This window comes from Cavia porcellus, unplaced genomic scaffold (genome assembly GCF_034190915.1).
Source record: "Cavia porcellus strain 051 isolate PalLab524CR breed Dunkin Hartley unplaced genomic scaffold, mCavPor4.1 scaffold_5, whole genome shotgun sequence".
Lineage (NCBI taxonomy): Eukaryota > Metazoa > Chordata > Mammalia > Rodentia > Caviidae > Cavia > Cavia porcellus.
Window position 1 is genome coordinate 60,399,218 of NW_026947488.1, and position 20,252 is coordinate 60,419,469.

General features: G+C 46.2%; 1 protein-coding gene across 2 annotated transcripts in view; it reads left to right on the plus strand.

Annotated features, from left to right (window-relative positions):
* Ephb1 (EPH receptor B1) overlaps positions 1-20,252 on the plus strand; it is a 402,826-nt gene that overhangs the window by 373,776 nt on the left and 8,798 nt on the right. For both annotated transcript variants that reach the window (XM_063249038.1, XM_063249037.1), the window contains one exon: positions 16,416-16,565. In XM_063249038.1, coding sequence (XP_063105108.1) covers positions 16,416-16,565 — 150 coding nt within the window. The remainder of the gene's footprint in view (positions 1-16,415; positions 16,566-20,252) is intronic.

Below are 20,252 nucleotides of genomic sequence, written 5' to 3' on the forward strand. Positions count from 1 at the left end.
ATGCTGACTCTTTCATTCCTGTTTCTCTATCTTCATGATTACTCTGCTCCAGAGCTGGGAAGTCCTGCATCCCTGCCACCCATCTGTCCTTATCTCACCTACTCTTTGCTACAGGCAGTAAAATATATCCCTCAAGAACTCAGAAAGATGAAAGTTCTTTGTGCATTGAAAATTCTGAAATGTTTCTGTGGGATAAAAGAACCTCAGGAGTCAATGAAGTCACATGGGAAGATTTCTGCTTACTGTGTGCAAAGGTTGAAAAATTTGGAAACTTCTCTAGGTTAAGAAAACTTGTGGTTAAGGAATGTTTTCTGACTTGTTTGGGTCCCTAAAATGGAGTCAAAATGGGTCCTCAGGCCTTAGGAGATCCTGGGTAGGAGGAGATGGAAATTGTTTTGTGGGCTCACAGTTCACCAGCTTCAGACATAGTGAGCTCTGAAACCCACTGCCTTTAGCTTCAGCAGAGGGAGATGCCATGATTTTTAGGTCTTAAACTCTGTGTGTCTAGGCAGAGCTTTTATACTGCAGCAGGATTAGACAAGTCCCAAAGCTGGTGAGCCACCAATAGCCACACATCTAGTGTTGGGAGAGCAAGAGCCAAAGCATCTCTTCCTCTCACTGCAAAGATCCCAGTTGCCTTCAGGAGGTCATATATTAAAGCCACTCCTGGGCTTCTGTGGCTCACAGAAGACATGGATCTCACAAGTTTGGCAAAAGTTAGGTCTTGGCAGATGGGAGCAATCTCAGGGTTATTTTTCTAAGAAATGAGAAATAGAAAGTGAATCCTAAGACCAATGATAGCAAATCTTTTAGAAACCAAGTGCCCAAACTGTAATCCAAACCCCAATTATTTCTCACAAAGTACCAACACTAAAATGAAACATGAATAGTGAGGTTTTAGTTTTGAAAAACTCAACTCATTAACATCTTTAGTCTTAAAAGTAAAAAACACAAGCATAGAGAGCTTACTGATACAGACAGCTTTTTATTGAAAGGTAAAAGTTTGCAATCGGCATGCTTTTGCACAGTTGATATGATCTTTGCAGTTGTATGCATGCTGATGATTTTTCAAACCTTGGGTGGGGTGACCTGATTTGAGTGCAGACAGAGAGGGCTCTCAGTGCCTGCTGCGGCACACGTGCCATAGGTTCGCCACCACTGCCTAAGGCAGATCAGAAAATGAAAGAATAATCAGTAGGGCAAGGACAGGATACAAAGAGTGCTGACTAAAGCCTGTGTAGAGCTGGAACGCTCCAACACACTCCCAAGAGAGGGTTCTATGGTGCAGGCCTGGAAAGAGCAGCATAGTGCTGTACAGCTCGGCCTAGAGTTCAGCTTCACTGTGGCCTCAGCACTGCTCCACTTACAGCCTGTACTTTTAACCACATCAGTTCCCTTCTCTGTTCAGCTCAGAGCTCTTCAAAACCTTTTTCATTCTCCTGCGTACTTTCCTGGTCACTCCATTTTTCTCCCTGCAGCCAGCCTGGTTCCCTCCTCCACCACAGTGATCCTGAGCTTTCAGATGCTGCTTAGCAAATGTTTGCACAATGCGCTATGAAACATCGGGGTGGCAAACATGTGCCTGAAGATCTGAGGCCTATTAGAATGGTCAGTATAGAATGTAGCAGAGCCCTTGAACTCCTAACACTGTATGGCTATCCCAAAGCAGCTGTGTTCCTCATACTGAGAGGAAGAGACCCCTTGACTTTTATTCTTCGAACACTGAACTTCATCCTCTCTCTGTGACTGTTAATGGTCTCATTCACCAGGCTTTGGGCCAGCAAAATATTAGACTCTTTTCCTAACATCCAAGGAAGGACTCAGCCAGAGTAGAAAAAGGAGGCTTACTAGTCCCATTTGGAAGATTAGCCCATCTAAAGAAAGAAACCCAAAGAAGTAAATACCCAGAATGCTATATTTTTTAAATGTTATTTTGGCTTTATTTATTAAAACAATGCCTTAAAACATCCTAAATGACAGTGTATTCTTCTCACACCTGGCAGCATATGATGTCCTGGTGCACCTTATAGGGATGCTACAAATTTGCGTATTTTAAAATTTTGGTAAACATTTACCTTCTAAAATCTTCCAATTTACACTTTTGCCATAGTTGATAGGATTTTTCCATTTCTACATCCTTTTCTTCACATGCAATATGGTCAGTCCTCTTAGTTTACTCTCAGTCTGTACCTTGTACTTGTTAGTGTTTTATTTAAAAGACAAAGAAACAAATGTTTTTGGAGAGAGTTATGGGCTCTAAGACCTGTGCAACTAGAACAGAAGCCAATGGCATTTTTTCCTTTGGAAGAGAAGAGATACCATTTGCTCTCCATACTTAGGAAATGTTTGTCCATTTATCTCCTCTTTTGCTTTCCTATTTTCTAGTGAAAACAAAAAGGCAGCACAGGATGTGGAATGGGAGGACCCAGTTTCAGTGCTTACCCCACTTTTCCTCAGTGTCTGTATAGCGAGGCTCTGACTACCTAATTCACATCACCAGTGTGGAAGATACTCAGGCAGGAGCTGGCCTCCCTGACTAGTCAAGTCCTTGGGATGGCTCTGCCTCTGCCTGGCCATTGATTGCCCACTGCCACTAGAGGAGGACACGTGGCCCAGAGAACAGAGCTCATGGTGGGAGACGGGTGGATCAGCCTCCCCAGCACACTTACACACTCCTCTAGCATTAGCTAACAGCTCCTCACACACTCCTCTGAGATAATTAAGCATTATTATCCCTATTGGCAGGTGGAGGAGACAGTAAGACAGACTGGTTACGTTACTTGGTTATAACTGCTGGGATTGTTTGAAGGAGAAGCCATGCCAAGAAGAGAGTGCAGTTTAGGCGACCAGAAGAGTTTAAACTGTTAAATATGACTGACTGGCTTTTAAAATAGCTGTTGGAGGGTGGTTGGGCACATGAAGGAAGACTGGAGGAGTGCCTAGCGACCATTAGTAAGGCATCAAAAATTACAGTGCAAAAAAATGAATAGACATAGATTATGGATTAAAATCTGTCACTAGGGTCAGTCTATCAGAGACTCACAGCACAGGAAAAGGAGGGATCAATACTGAAGGATTTGGTAAACTCAAGTGAAGACAATAGAATAAACTCCACGGTCTTCCCACAGAGTTGAGCAGGTCTGTGAGATGGCTGAGCCTCCATCGAGAGCCCCCCACCAGGGTTCAGAGATAGAGAAGCCCCCTTACTGGACAGCCTGACCCTTTGCTGTTTGTTGTCAGGAGTCCCTGCCATCTGCATGCCAGGTGCAGTACTATCTCAAGGCTGTAAGAAGCCCAAGGGTCCTCCATCCATAGGGATAGGTATGCAATGGGACAAGAGTGACCAAGGCTCATAGAGGAGACATGAGGACAAAGATGGAGGTCATTAGTGATAGAGTTATTTCCAAAAGATGAAAAATATTAACAAAAGATGAGAAATATAAAATAAAAAGCGGCCTTTATTCTGAGAACACGGAGAGAGATGACCGGCACCCCACCGCTGGCGTCCGGCGATCTCTCCGGCGGACACGCGGCGTGGGGGCCTGTAAATAGCCTCGGTTTGGGGTGGAACCTAAGGCGGGCATTAGGGATACACAGGTAGCCCATTGGTCCTAGGTTTGGCGCCATATGTAAATTCCCAGGGGCGGGAAGATGGCGTCACAGGTAACTTCCTAGGGGCAGGGCAAGATGGGGCTTCCTGCTTCCAGTTGTGGCTTTCCTGGCTACAGTGTCCTGTCTGGGCCAAACCTTTCATATCCCGTCTTATGGTTATTATGAAAAGGGGCGAAGATTTCTCTCTTTAACTACTTCCTGCTGGCAAAGGGCTCTGTACTGGAGCCTAGGGGAGTCGACGGGATGAAGGTTGATGCCCAGGTAGACGCTGGTACCAGGTGTTTTGGCCAGGACAGCTTCACTGGTGAATGCACGTATGTCAGACTGGAAAAACAAAGAGACAAGATGTTATGAGGAGACATGGCACTGTCATATTTAAGGACCCAGGTGAGGTAGAAGGAAAGGTGCCTTTGATTTAGACATATCATTCTATCAGGACCATGTTGAGGTAGAAACATTTCCACGGTGAGGCAGAATTCTAAAAATTAAACATGGGGTTAGGAGGAGTGGAGTTATGAGAGGTGCTTACTCCCCCTTCTGAAAGCATAAAAGTTAAGACGGTAGGTTGGTAAGGCTTGTCTCTGGTATGCATGATGTTGGAGTCTGTAGGCAATACTGTTAAAGAGTCCTGCTGTAAAAATGATCATTAATAGAATGTAAGAAATTAGGAACCAAAGTGGATAACAAAACATGACTTAGCCTGTTAACTGTGGCTGCTAGGCCTTTGTGAGACAGAGACGGGTAGGCGACAGAAGATGAGATGACCACTCAGAATGATCAGATTTAGGGCTGGGAGGGCATCTCTTAGCCTGAGTGATGTGAAACCAGGATGGCAGTCTAGCAACTTTGATTTAGGCATGGGTCACTGTAACCTGGTTGTAGTCCTTGGAATGATTTGCTGTAACAGAACTTTAGCAAGTATGAGAAAGGCTTTTATGTATCCTGAAAAAGTATAAACCAAGTGAGAAGACTGGGACCTGCACAAAATAGGCCCTGTTTGTAAATGGCATAGGTTGACCATCAATACCCCCAGAGATTGAGGACTTAATATAGCAGCCTGAATACTCAGGAAGACCTCTGTATATATGGCCTCTATGTCCACAAATATAGAGAATGTCTTACCTGAGACTTTAGTGCGACTTGGAATCTGAGACGGACACCTTAAAGGGGGCTGTTGTTGCCCTGAACTTCCTCAGTCTTGAGCAGCAATTTTCTGTCGGTGACGAATCGCAGTGTCGACATTTCCTGTGAGGGCTAGGATGACTTACCCACTCTCTGGTGGCTAGGACAGTCCAGTAGCCCTGGAGTAAGGTCTCAAAGAATGCCAGGATGGGGCATTTTGTGGCCAGTATCTTCTGCTGCATTTGAGCGTGGTCCATGGAGGGGTCAGGCAGCTCCACTTTGTGTAGGTTTACCTGTCTCAGAACTCCAAGTGTCACAAGTGTTAAAAATATAAAAAACCATATTAAGATCTCTCTAAGGTTTGAAGGTCAAGTTTTGCCTTTTTGTTTGGGATTTGGACTACAGTAGAATTAAGTGAGTATGTAGAAATTTAATATTGGCATTTTGGATTAGAGGGCAGGCTTTCATGGAAACATTTTTCAGTAAAGGTTTAGCAATCTTATGAATAAATCTATCAAAACTGATCTAATACTGTCAAATTCTGAACACATTTACTTTTAAAGTTGTTATTTGCAGTAGTATGAACCAAGACAAATAAAATTAAAACTTAGAAGAAAACCCTTGTCTTGAAATAGAGCTAGTGGTTCCCAGCAAAAAGGAATTTATAACCTTAGTTGTTAAACAGGAGATTGGTGAAGGCTTTGATTGATAAACAAGGCTGGTAAAATTATCAGGTGGCCAATAACCTTGATTAAATGGTTTGAGAATTGTAATAAAAAAGCATCTTTTGAGCGGAGCCAAATTGTAAAAAAAAACATAGCTGAGCAGTGCCGCTGAGCTGCTGTTTCGCGGCGCTCCGGCAGAGCACGCCCTGTGGGTGGGGCAAGCGCTGGGATGTAGCACGCAGGGGTGGGCTCAGACTGCCCCCGGAAACGTGTAAGGTGGCAGCGGCGACGGCGACACACAGGGGAGGGAGGGGCTGGGACAGCACATGGGGGAGGGGCTGGGAGGCGGCCCGACACAGCGCGCAAAGCTGGAACTGCTTGCAGGGCACAAGGATTAGAAAGCCAATTTAGGAACACAGCTGGGTTTTGATTAGCTTCTTGGACCTGTTTTAAAAGTTTGTTATAGTTAGTATGCTTGTCCTGCTCTGGCACAGCTATAGGCCCAGAGTCATTATAAACATCCTTAAAATGTAAATCATAACAATTAGTAATAAATTTAAATTGCCTGATATCGTTCTGTGGGTCAACAGAAAAGCTACCTAATTTATGGACAATCTGGGATAGATCAGAAAGGGAAAAAGGCACATGGATGTTAACAAGTCTCTCGGGGCCCGCTTGCTCCCGAAGCGGTAGCAGAGCCTGAGGAGATTCCGGAGCAGAGGGCTTTTGAGCAGCTATCCTTCCGGTAGGCGCATGTGAGCAATCATCTGTAGAGCAGCTACAGAGCTGCTGCCGGTCACCCTGGGAAACAGGAGCAGATGGCGTCTCACTGTGTGCCTTGCAGTGAGAGGACTGCTGTCGGCAGCACAATGAAGCATCATGTGCACTGCAACAGGGCGGCTGTTGTGGTTCACAAGAGGAGCCACAAGGAGACGCCTGTTGACAGTAAGGGTCCTGGAAACATGGCGGCGCCCTGTCACGTGACCCAAAACATGGCGGCGCCTGGGAACATGGCGGCGCCCTGTCACCATGTGGCCCTCCGGAACATGGCGGCGCCATGCCATGTGGCAGAGGGTTGCAACATGGCGACTGTTCCCCACGCAAGCTGGAACAATCACTCGACCTGCTGGAAGGACATAGCGAGCGAGACCTAGTATGGTGGGCGGGCAGTGAGAATGCTGCAGGGGATATAGAATTCTCAGGAGAGGAAGTCAGAGACTGCGAGGAAGCGCTAACAGAGGGATTAAAGCTGCTGGGAGAGTTATGGGTCCCTGGAGACTGAGGGGGAGAGGATTGAACATCGGGAGATAACTGCGACACAGAGGGATTAGAGCTGCTGGGAGAGTTATGGGTCCTGGAAGGCGGAGAGGGAGACGATCGTACAGTGGGAGGTATCTGCAATGGAGAGGGATTAGAGCTGCTGAGAGAATCAGGCATAGGGGAAGGAGAGCGCGGTCCGGCGGGAGGTAACGGCAGGGAACGAATTTGGTGGTAGGCAGGCGGTGGCTGGGAAAACGGAGGGCAGGACGGAAAAGTTTGTGGCGCAGTAGAGTTAGCTAAAAGTATCTCAGCTGGAGCACAAGACTTAATGAGAGATGGGCATGTTCTCAGAATAAGAAAGGCTTGGACATAAGGGAGTTCTAATAACTTGTTGCCAGCTTGACAAAAATCGTACAAGTTCCTGAGAATGCAGGGGTCAAATGTTCCTTGTTTGGGCCAAGGCTTGCCGATAAGCGGGTAGGTTGGCCAGACCTCCTGGCAGTAAAAAGTTAGTTGTTTAGTTTTTATGGTACCTTTAATTTTTAGAGTACGTAAATTGGAAAGTAGGCATTGTAAAGGCGTCTTTTGGGAGTTAGAAAATACGTTCCCCATGACTGATTCAGGCAAGAAAAAAAAACCGGAGGTCCAGAAAAAAGTCGTCACTTATTTGTGGTACCACGCGGCGGCTACGGTTCCAAACCGTAAACTCCAGTCGTCACTGAGAGATTTACGAATGGAGTCTACGTGGGGTCAGTAACAGTTTTGCCCGTGAAAGCGCAAGGCTTTAAGGGAAGTGAGGCATTCTTTCAGTGTGGGCGGTCCCAAAAATCTCTGCTTTGGGCTATCCGAACCCAAAGAACGTGAGAGATTTTGTGGGCGCAGGTTTGCCCAGAAAGAACCCTGCCCTGGGCGGTCCTAAGGACGTGAAAATGCACAGACCCACGCAGACGGGGAGAAGATTCCACTGGGGCTGCCCAGTGCGAAAAGTTCCCCGGGGAGTGCTCACCTGAAATCAGTCTGGCCGATGCGGAGTGCAGGCGGCTGGCGACAGGAACGTCTCGGGAGAGGAAAAAGTTCAGGATTAATCCAGGATGTTATCTGGTTATCGGCAAGGAAACTCTGGGTATGCGGCCCAAGAGTTAGTTGCCTGCCGATCGAGTCACGGCAACAAATGATAGAGTTATTTCCAAAAGATGAAAAATATTAACAAAAGATGAGAAATATAAAATAAAAAGCGGCCTTTATTCTGAGAACACGGAGAGAGATGACCGGCAACCCCACCGCTGGCGTCCGGCGATCTCTCCGGCGGACACGCGGCGTGGGGGCCTGTAAATAGCCTCGGTTTGGGGTGGAACCTAAGGCGGGCATTAGGGATACACAGGTAGCCCATTGGTTCTAGGTTTGGCGCCATATGTAAATTCCCAGGGGCGGGAAGATGGCGTCACAGGTAACTTCCTAGGGGCAGGGCAAGATGGGGCTTCCTGCTTCCAGTTGTGGCTTTCCTGGCTACAGTGTCCTGTCTGGGCCAAACCTTTCAATTAGGCCCTACTGACAGAGGCAGGAACTATCCAGAGATATGCACAAGCCCAGGGGTCACCAGCACAGCAACCAGCCGAAAAAGGAGAAAAGAACCATGATCCCTCAGGATGGCCCTGGGGCTGAGGTGGACAATTGTGAACCATGGGGTTTGTGGGACTAAAGAGAAAGCACAGTTCCTGCCATGCTCAGTAATGCAGCGATGCTATTCTGGACACAGCTTAGGAAGAGAGGGCTGACAGCAGGGTGACCTTCAAGCCTCTTCCTCAGTCTGTCCTGTCTTCTGCCTCTTGGTCTTTCATGCCATTCTGTAATCCAAAGGGCCTGGAGGATTACTGTTCCCAGCCCTGCTGCCCTTAGAGGAAAGCATCTTTGTTTCAGCTCTCTAGACCCCTGATGGACTGCCAGCTCCCTCCCTGAGTTATCAGTAAACAGTCCACCATTGAAAAAGCAAAAATCTGAGAATCTAAAACCAATTGGGCCAGTGAATCCAACCACACTTTCCAGGGGCAGGCCTGGAGGAGCACTGGTAGCAGCCCCCAGGCTTTGGGGACAGGAGAGAACCAGCCTGTGCCATTATTGAACTGATCTCACTCTAGGATTCGCTGGACAGCACCCTTCTCAGGGCAGAAGCCACGTTTTCCTCTTCCCCTCTACTGACCCTGGCTTGCCCAGAGAGGGTGCCACCTGCCTGCTTGTCAAATGAACCAAGGCAGCTAGTGAATTATTCAGCATTCGTCTTTCCACCTTTTCTTTTTAATTATGAACTCATGCAGTGCTGTATGAGGCAAAAGAAAAAAATCAAAATGCATACATCCCAGCCATCAGGGGCTGTCTTGGGTCCCGTAGTAAAAAGGGAGCTGTTAGCCCTGCCTGTATAATACAGTGAAATGACTTCTATTTGGTTGAAGAACAGAATTTTTTTTTCCCAGTTGGAAAACGTCACCAAGTGGCCTTTCCGTTCTTCACACGTGAAATACACACTATCATCCGCATATTTTTAGTTAATTTATGTCCAAATAGGTCTTTTTCGAGCTGCTGGAAAATGATGTTTGGGCTGCAATTACCTTTCACAGCATCTCACAGAAGGGTTTCAGCATGCACAACGCTCAGGGGAGAGGCAGCCAGGAGCCCACCAACTGTAAATCTTCCCATTTGTAGTTATTCAAATCACATATTTTATTACTAGTATGAAATACATTGTGTCATTCATTTTGAAGGAGCAGCTAATGCTTCAAGAAAAGCTTTGAAAAACATTCTGTTTAGAAACAATTTTGTCTGCTGGGTGTCTTTTTGGGGTTGTCTTTTCTCCCAGCCCTTTTTTGTGTGCCATTTGCATGACAAATGAGACCACCCTCTCCCGGAAGCTCACCTGTCCCTGCAGTCTGCCTCCCACCCAGAGCCCTTGTTCTCTGTCTGTTGCATCATAATCCTTATGATGGTAATAAATTAGGGTGTCACCATCAAGATTGTGGCTTCTGGAAAGGTGTAAGCAGTGGGGCCAGATGAACTCATTGAGAAAATGGAGAGACTGTTTTCATGCAAATTTCTGGCATTCTGGGGAACAGGTACAGCCTCTTTATTATAAAGACTCAGTTGCTATTCAACAGCCAGAAGCCATTTCCACTGGCTGTTAGAAGCCGGTAACATCCAGAGATGGATAACCTTTCAGATAGAAGCTGCTTTTCCTTCTTGGCTGATATAGATTTTACCAGGTTTTAAAGAAAAATGACTTTACTGATTAAGTTAAGGAAAGTGGGTTAGTGCGCTTGCAGGATGTTTCTCAGTTGAGACATTCATACTGAAACACCATTTGCATTTAGCACTTGGGATCCACTGTAGACCTCTTGGTCTAGTCAGGGGACAGTGTCTGGGGTACATGTGGATGTCACATGGATGCACCCCCGCAGGCAAGGCCATCTGTGTCCCAACTAGCCAACAAAGGGCTCTCAGGAGCTTCTCACAGGCCAGTGCTTCACCCAGGCTGGTCAACTGCACAGCCAGGCTGGTCACTGCCCCCAGGGGAAGTGATCAATCTGCCAACTCCAGAGTAACTTTTAATATACAATTTGAACTTCATTTCAGCTTGCCCTTTGCTTGTTTTTGTATCATTTTAAGATCTTTTGAGGATCAGTATCTTACCGTGCTCTCATCCAGAGACATTGCTTACCAGGATTAATACCCTTCTTCCCTGCATACTCAGAAGGCCTACCCAAGAGATTCTCAAGTTGGCTGCCCATTGGAATCACCTATGTTTTTTTTTAAATTAATGTTGTGAATATTTTACTTAGAGAGGTCTCTAAGTAAAATATTCACAACATTAATTTTATAAATAGGACCTCTCTAAGTGGTAGCCAAGCACATAGTATATTTCAACAAGTTTTAGGTGATTCTAATGTGTATCTATTAGTAATACCCCGAGCTCTGATCAGGTGAAGCCTCAGACTCCTTCTCAGCTCATGGACTAACAGTGATTGAGTGAAGCCTGATCGAATTAAATGTAATACATTTTATGATTTATGCTTGTTGATCTACGTCAGTAGTTCTCAAAGTATGGCCATCCTACTGGGAATCTGTTAGAAATGCAAATTCTCAATCCTGTTTTAAGAATTAGGAAACTTGGAGGTGTGAGTCTGAGCCAGTTTTGTAGGCCCTCCAGAAGATGCTGGTGCACAGGCTAATCTAAAATCAGTGCTCCAGCCACTGGGTGTGATGAATGGCTGCACATTAGAATCACCAACCCATGACTCTAATAAGATGCCGTGATTTGTGTAAAAACCTACCAATATTTGAGCACAATGCCAAGAAATTCTAAATGAGTTAGAAAACCCATGGCCTTTCAAAATAAAATAAAATTATATAAAATTAAAGAAAGAAAGGAAAGAAAGAATACTCCTCAAGTGATTCTGATAGGCGAGCAAGCTTGGAAACCATTGGGTTAGGATTTCTGTCTGTGCAGTGAGTTGCCTTGGCCTTGCCTTCAGTCACTGTTGCACTCCTCTGATGCAGCCACCTAGGCTGGAGGAACTGCCCAGGCTGGGCACGCTGCTGGTAGAGGGAGAAAGGAATTCTCCTGCTAGGCATGCTGGCAAAAGGTAGTCCTCCAAGGTGTGAAATGTGGCAGATGTCTGAGCAATAGCGCTGAAAAAGTGTTAGAAGTCATATAGGGGCCCTGTGGCTACTCAGAGGCTTTAACATAAAAGGTTGAAGGTATCCTTTTCTCCCAAACCTACTGCTCTCTGGTAGTAATCCATGAGAGTTTGGCTTTAAAAAAAAAAAAAAAAAAAAAAAAAACAGTACTTTTATGCTAGTGCCCAAAGAAACCATGTATATTTTTAATGCATGAGTTTCCTACAGTTACTGTAACAAAGTAGCATGACCTGGGTGACTTTAGATAATAGAAAGGTATTACCTCACAGTTTGGAGGTTGGAGAAGCCTGAGATCAAGGTGTTGGCAGAACCTTTCTCCTCTGACAGCTCTAGGAGAGCATCTGTTTAGGACTAGATGTGATCAGTCCTTGACATATTTACTTTGTAGTTACATCACTCCAAATCTGCCCTCATCTTTATGTGGTACCCTCCCTTCAAGTCTCTGTGTCTTCCTATAGCCTTTTCATCAGGAAACCAGCATTACCCTTAGGGACTGTGTTAATCCAGTGTGACCTTAGCGTAACTTGATCACATCAGCGAAGGCCCTATTTCCAAATAAGGCCGTATTCACCACTATCATGGGTTAGGACTTCAACAGATTTTTGAGTGGGAGTAATTCGACCCAAAATATTCAAAATTTTTGTGCCTAATGGTAATAACAGTATATTGTGTGTTTTGTGTATCCTGTTGGATTGTCACAATCCCAATATGTTTCACACATTACAAACAATTTGGAATAGTGGGCTTGAAATTCAGAGCCCTCACATAATGTTTTTAGGTCATAAGTTTGTCACTTCCTAGCTTCAAGCAACTTACGCACCACAATTCTAATATTTGATGAATGACTGTATGATCACCATACACAATACAGTGAGTGCCTAGACTTCTACCATAATCCCACCATGACTCTGTTTTACACAAATGCTGAATAAAAGAAGTCCTGTAGCAATGGCCAGACACACAGAAGTTCTACTCAGTGGGCTTCTCCAAGATAAGTAATGAGAAAGAGAAATCAATCCTGTGCTAGGACCTTGGCCAAAAACCTTCACAGTTGAGTGAACTCTAAAACCAAAGTTATGTGTTGTACCATTCTAATCTTCCTGTGGCAGGACGGTGAACTGGCCATGTGGCATTAGTGATGATAGAGCTGAGTCTCAACAGTACTATGGCACTAGCAGACTGCTGACATGGGGTGTTTGTCGCATGTTGACTGAGACTAAGGGAATAAGGTACCTCTGCACTGACACCCTCTACCTATTGGCCTTGTGTCTCCTACTGGGATCAAACCTGAAGATGGCTGGGTTAGGAGTAACCTCCTGTCAGGTGTCTGCTTCAGTTCATAAAATTCTTCCTTCTCTTAAATTTGCCTTAAGTCTCAATAAAGATATGGTTTTGAAGTGGTGTATTTTCATGAATTTGAAGACTTTTCTTGGCAGTTCAACCATTCAACCCAAAGCCGTATGTAGAGGGTCAGTATATGAAGTCCTACAGGGAACTGAGTCCTGCTGACAGTGTCTTCTCTCTCATTTTCTCTATCCCTGAGGTCTTAATAGTAACCCTTTTGGTGACTCTAGGAAAACTTGTTCCCTGCAAAAATCAGACTTGTGCCTCAGCCTTCCTTGGGGGAAGTGAGCCATTAGGTGCTTTGGCAAATCCATGCCAGGATCAGCCTCTCTTCAGCCCTTTGTAACCACTTGGATGCAGGCCCTTTCCTGCTAGCCCCACCTCTTCTTCACTACCCTAGAATTCTGCTCTCATGAGAACCACAAAGAATTATTAACCCAAGGATGTGCCACTCCTCCTCCTGTGGCCCTTCCTCATGCCTACTTTGACCACTTCACGGACATGTGGACACACCGTCCTTAGCTTCTGGTCCAGATTTCTTGAAGGACTTCCTGGCTAACTGCCTGCTGGAGCATTATTCCACCTCTTTACTCCATCCCCTCCTCCAGAGGGCTGGTCGTCACCCTCTAAATGAATAGATTTCCTATCACATAACTGAAGACAAGTTAAGTAATCATACTCATCATCTTCAGAAGGTAGTTCTAAGCTTCAGAAGGTAGTTCTACTGACAGGATGTTTGAAAAGGTAGAAGAAATATTTAAAATCCCCAGAAAGAAAAGTACCTACCATCATGGTCCCCTGCCATTGTGTCACCCTTTCTTCTGCCTCAGGGATCAGTGTCCCCTACTCCTCAGCTGAGTAGGAGAGCTGCTCATGATAAGCTGTCACCTGCCTGTCCTCGGTGGTTCTCAGAGGCCTGCCCACCTGCAGGGATGGAGGGAGTGGTGGAGACAGGCCAGGCTCTGTGTTCAGTGAGGCCCAACAGTGCAAGGTGGCAGGAGGGCTCGCAGCTCCTCGCCAGTGGGCCTGGCACTGCCACTTTACATGCAAGAGGGAGCAGCTCAACAGCTGTCACTGACAGCCCCTGGGGTCTGCTCCAGACTTGGCAGAGGAGGACATTTCCAGACTCCCAAATCGCCTCTTTGAAATTCAGAGCTAGACTTTCATCTCCTATCCCCTTCTCACACACAAACACACACAAAACATGAGCAAGCCCTAACTCAGTGTTACTCACAGTCCTAGGCTGCCAAGTTTTATCTCTGTCTCTGTCTTGCACATACACGCACACACACACACACACTCTGATTTGTTGTTGCACAAAATTTCATTCTCTTTCATATGCGTGCTAGGACAGGGCGGAGAGGTGGAGAGACAGAGACAGAGACAGAAAACGAATTGAATTCCTTCTCTCTCCTACCTCACTTGAGCCAGGTATTTTGAGAAAGCAAAAATCCCTCTCCTGATGTGGGGGAGCCCAGGCCATCTCGAGGTGCACCTTTCCTCTATTAGCCACATTCACATTCAACAAAGATCCCTGAGCTATCATCAGACAGTGACCTTAAAGTGTTAGAGGACTCCTGGGTCACTGGGTGACATGTCCACCTCTCTTCCTGGCCATAGCTACCATGTCAGCAAAGCCAGTGAATATGCTCATGTTCCCGGGAGTTGATGAGGATGGAGCATTGTGGCTGAGCAGCACAAGCTGGCCCTGCAGGCATTTGTCATGTTGCTGGCATTTAAGCTGAGGTCTCCTCCACCACGAAAGCTTGCCAGCATCCTCAGGGGAAATCAGGGCTGTCTTCTCTGCAGAAAGTTGGATATGTGCCTGGGGAGGTTTGGGCCAGGTTGCCTTTATTTCTCCCAGACCCTGGATAGAAACCCAGATAAAAATACACTTTGGGGTTTGCCCTTTTTCTTCTTCTTTTTTTTTTTTACATTAACTCTTTATACATTTTAAGGTGGTTTTGCTAAAGTCCACTGTGTATATTTAGTGATTTGAACAGATTGTAAGAATGGTCAATGCAAAAATAGCTTCCTGCAGCTGAGGCATGAGGCCAGGGAAGAGAGGAAGGTAGGAGCTGCTGTCCCTGCTCAGTGCAGCCATCACTAGGTTCTTGGATTATGAATTGGTACAGGGTTCAGCCTAGAAAAAGTGCTGTAGTGGTGAAGTCCTAGTGTTTGGTGTGAAGAACTGAAAATGTGGAGCATGTTTGTTGAGAGTGGTGATCATAGAGGTGACCTTGGCGAGGGGCCACTCTACAGCTAGAAGCAGCACTGAGGTGGGACATACCTCACAGCACCCTCATTTGAGCTGTATCTTCACCTCCTTTTCCTTGCCCCTTGGCCATTGCCCATCCAGCCAGCCTGGGTGGTTCATGATGCCTCTCATTTTTCTTCATCTAGCCATTGCACTTCCTGAAATTCTTTCCACTTCTCACTTTGCCTGGTGAACTTCTGCTTGTCCTGTAGGACTGAGCCAGTAATAGTGAACACAGCCCTTACTATGCCCTGTTCCACATGGATATAACCACTTATCCTCAGGATCACTGCCTGTCCAGATCCTGGTAAGAAACAGGCACAGGACAGGTTAGGTAACTTGACCTGGTCACACAGGAGGGGACATACTGGTGTCCCAACCCAGCCTAAGGCTCTGGGAACATTTGCCCACTACAGGACACATCTCCTCTGACTCTGCCTATGTTAGGGAGTCTATCCCAGTTCCAGACCCCCTGGGCTCAGCCACATCCTCATCTTTCCTCTTTGAAATTATTGTAACTACATTTTAAGTTTCTTTTTGTAGTCTGTGTCCCCAATGTCCTATGTAGCATGAGGGCAGGGAATATGGTGGCTCATCCCTGGAGCTCCAGCTCCTCCTCACCCAAAACAGTGCTTATTGCTTACTTGTTGATGGGGTGGATGAATGAAAGCTGTACATCAGCTCCTTAGGTAAACAACACTTGGCTGCTCCAAGGTCTGGCAGTCAAACTAAAGTCACAGAGAGACAGGTTAGGAACTCTGGTGTGGGGCTACAGGGTAAGAAGGAGGAGAAACAAACCCAAAGATAACTCGTTAAGAGCACAGATCTGCAGTCTCCCCGACCTCCATAGAAGGGCAAGGGAGACAACTAGCATATGGACAGGCTACAACCCCAAGTCCATCCAAGGCCCCTTCAGCCTAGGAGCTGTCTGCAGGTTGCACAGTTAGAAAACCTTTCTCCCAGGAATGCAACAGTGGAAATAGGGCCAAGGGAAGCCCAGTGTGATCTCGCAGTGGGAGGGATCTGCAAGCGAAGTGCCTCTTCCATTCTCTCTTTGCTTTCAAGTTTCCTCCTGGCTTGAATACTGTAACTTTTACATTGCCATTTCAAAGAGTCACAATTTTACTCGGGTAGCCAATCTCAGGTAGTCCTAGTGTGTTTAAGACAATTGTACACTCCCTGACAAAATATTAGAATCAGTCTGCTGAGAATCAGGGTGGTCATGAAGATTTGGTACCTGTCACCCACCTGCTATTGGTGTGCCTGCATATGTCATGAAACCAGCACAGGCCACAGTGATCCTTTTGAACTCCTCTAAGTAGGCACAGCAGTGTTGCCAAATTGTGGGGCAAGGATTCTCCTGACCAATTTAATTAACAAGATATGGGAGCGGGGGAGTGGGAAGATGTCCCATGTACATCTGTTCCATCAGCTGGAGAGCGGTGGCTAAACTGATCTTCTTCTTCCAGGGAGGGAAGATTCCTGTGAGATGGACAGCACCAGAAGCCATCGCCTACCGCAAGTTCACATCAGCCAGCGATGTCTGGAGCTACGGGATTGTCATGTGGGAAGTCATGTCATTTGGAGAGAGACCCTACTGGGATATGTCCAACCAAGATGTAAGTGTCAGAGGACTTGATCTCCACAAACACCTCTCAAAGCGATCCCACACACAGTGGACATAAGCTGTCTTCTCATAAACCTGAGGTTGAAGTGGTGAGAGCAGGGGTAAGGGGTTATCCTTGGCTTAAATGTTTGGACTAACCAGTGACCATAAAGTCTATAAATATGCAGGTACAGACTCAGCTAGAGAGACCATGGGTTGGTTTCACATGGCCATAGACCATGAAAAGATCAAGCCCAAACTAAGCAGGAGATTCTACCCTGTGTCACACAGCCCAGGATCTGTGTTTCCTTCCACATGCATGATGGATAGAGATGAATGAACAGTGATCGGAGGCCCAGGGCCTGGGTTCCTGTCTTACTCCTCTGTGACAATTCTACTGCTTTGGACTGGCTGGGTACCTGGAACTTGCATCTTCAGCTTTATGGAGAGGACCTGTAAAGGACTTTCTTCTGTGGGGAAGCCGTCCTCCTGTAAGCCCATATCACTGTCAATGAAGGGGGAGCCAAGAACACATTCCAAAAAGGGCAGATTTAGATGGGATCCCAGAACAGGATCCTGTCTGTGGAAGGTCATCAGTGTTCCTCCAGGCTACCTGCAAGGGACAAGGGAAGGAGAGGAAAGAGAAGGGACATCAGAGATGCTGTAACAGGAGGCATTTTGGGGGTATTCTAAATGGGAAACTTTGCTCCATAGTTACTAAAGAGCAAAGAAGCATATTTAGCGTTGCCTGCCTTGACCAGGCTCTGATCAAAAGTCCTACCTAGATTTCAAAACACTACCTTTGACCCAGGCAGTTCCTCAAGGCCCAGTCCTCTTTTGTGTTTTAAATATATACCCTACCTTTGGAAAGGAGATGATTAAACTTGAGTCTGTGTTCTCCACTTGCTCTACCCCATGGGAGACAGTTCCCAGCTCATAGACTGGAAGCAGTAGGACTCTTTTCAGTCTGGATCTGGTTTCTGTTACTTTAAACACCTTCACATCTGTATGGGCTTAAGGTACTCACAAGCTTGTGGAAACTGTCCTCAGCCAGCCCCCTGTCCACTAAGGGGGTTAAAGCCATAAAGAAGATTGAGAAAGGCAGCAATTTCCCAGTGAGACTGTGTGGAAAGGAGCGGGTGTCCTTGGAACAGTGGTCTCTGCTGGCATGGGCTCTGCCTCCAGTGGGTAAAATGACTGTACCCGTAACCATGGTGATGTCACCCATGGGTGACACCTAGGTCCTCTATTATCTGTGATTATCCACACCTCTCCTTTGCTCCTACAGCATGTCCAATGAATAAGTGGCAGAGTTGACGCTGAGCCTGCTTTAATGAAATCAGCTGCACACTCCCTGTTAGATGAGTAAGGAATGTTACCAGACAAAGCAGGCCCATCTTATCCCTCCCTGAGACCTTAATCCTTTGAGAATAATTCAACCCACATAGACTGGATTACAGAACTGACAGGCAAGATTTGATATTCACCATATACTAAGTAAATGTGTTCACCTATGCTGAAAACAAATAGAGTTTTGGTATTAAATTTTCAGAATTCCAAATCATTCTACACACAGTCACTGCATCCTAATTGTGACCAAACATTGTGCCTGCTGGTTTTGTTTTTGAGAAGTTCAGGGTCTTGTGGCAAATTTATAGGGCTTCTGTGGGTGGGGAAAGCTTCCTGGATATTTGACGTTTGAGCTGGGTCTTAGAATGGGTAAGAATATCTGAAAAGTTTCAGTTTATTCTAATTTGCTTGTATTTCTCTGAAACAAAGCCCTTACAACACTGTTCCAAGTGGTGCTCTGCTCCTGATGGTGGACAGGAGGTTACTTTGTACCCATTCAAAGTTTCTACAACATGGCCTGGGAGAGAGCCTGGGGGCTCCCAGGTGCTGGGCTGGGGCCTCCCTCATCAGAAACCATGGAGGTAGTGGCTGTAAAGGATTTTACAGATGACAATTGAAAAGCTTTAAGGAAGAGAATTGCAGAGGCAAGTCGGAGTGCTGGTAATTGGGTTTCCGGAGCCCAGGAAGGTCTTTGAACATGTACAGAGAGTCTGTCAGCCAGAGAGAGCAACTTGGAAGTTCTGCTGCTTGGATCTGATTGACAGAGATAATGAGAGTGGCAGTGTCTGTGGAGAGAAGCTGCGGTATTATTGAAACATCAGAGCTCAACTTAACCCACTCTGCCCTGGTTCCTCCACCGCTCTGAGCTCCTCACTTCACTCTCTCCAGTGCAAGGTCGAGTTGGCATCAGCTGCTGCCCAACTCACTAATGGAAAACGCAGGTTCAGGGGTGGCCAGGAGGCCCTGAGGACATGATGGTCAAGGGAGGGCTCTGCTCATTTCCCAGAGGCATATAAGTCACCTGCCTCTGGTCCCTAACCCGTCCCGACACCCTCTCTCTCTCTGGGTCCAGGTGGACAAAGGTACATTTCCTTTCTGTACCTCGCCATCTCTAGCTCATCTGTGAGCCCTGGGTTGTTTGCTTATTTACAGTGTTTCAGGGTGGCCAAAAGAGTTACTGTAGATTACCCTCGGGAGACAGGAGGGTGCTTAAAATAGTCCCATCCTATTCACATACACCTTCGCTCTTTCTTCTCTCTGGGAATGCTACCTGATCACTCTCTAATCTCCACTCCTCCCATCCTCCTAGTGACCAATGAAGGGGCCTAACTGTCACTCAGGTTTCCACCTGTGCTAGGCAAGACATCCTGTGCCCCCAAGCCTAGGCTTTTATCTTTCTTTCACTTCAAACATGGCCCCTGGGGTCGAGGATATGAGGAGGCCATCTGAAGGTGTTTCTGCACATCTTTTCCCTGTTCTGCAAGCAAGGGAAGTGTGACCAAGAGTGATCCCCAAGTCTTACTAGAGCCCCAAAATTATGTTTTATAGGGGGATGATTTAATTTGACTGTAAGTGACAGACACTGAAAAAAAGTACAAGTCCGGAGATATAGCTCAGCAGCACAACACCTGCCTGGCAAGCACAGGGTCCTTAGATCAATACCCAGTATTGGGAAAAAAGAAACATACAAAACATTCAGATTCAAAGTTTTCAAGGCCCTAGCACTTCAAAGATAAGTAGATAAGTGCTATCTGTATATGAATTAATGTTTTAGGTATTTTTTTCTTTGGATTATGGGTAAAGATTTTTCTATGTGCAAAGGCATCATTGCTCACAGACAAGCAGCTCAGGTACTGATGAGCACTATTTAGAAGAAATGACAAATGGAGTGAACCCCCACTTTAGAAACACAAACATGGGAAGGAGTTCCTGCAGCTACCCTCTATCCTGCCGCATATACTAATGCTTGGTGATTTTGAACACTGCTTCCTAGACCTCCAAAACAACTAGTAGTAGCCTGCTCTTTGCCAAGAAAACGTCTGCTGTAGGACATACAGCGGTAATATCACCCTCCGTGGGATGAGGATTCTTTCTGATATGCATTTGTGCAGCGCTCAGCTTGCATCACTTCATTGTGCCATTTGATCTTTTTAATGACCCATCTGTGCAGTTTTAGGAAGTCAAGTAATTCTCCCAACATTTTGTAGCTAATAAGAAATGGAGCTAGGATTTGAACCTAGACTGTGAGGACCTATGCCTCTAATCACCCCGCTGTTCTTGCAGCAATATGGCCATGTGGGTTTGCACTTAGTAACCCAGAAAGAGCTTCTGGGCTCTGATGGGTAATCCC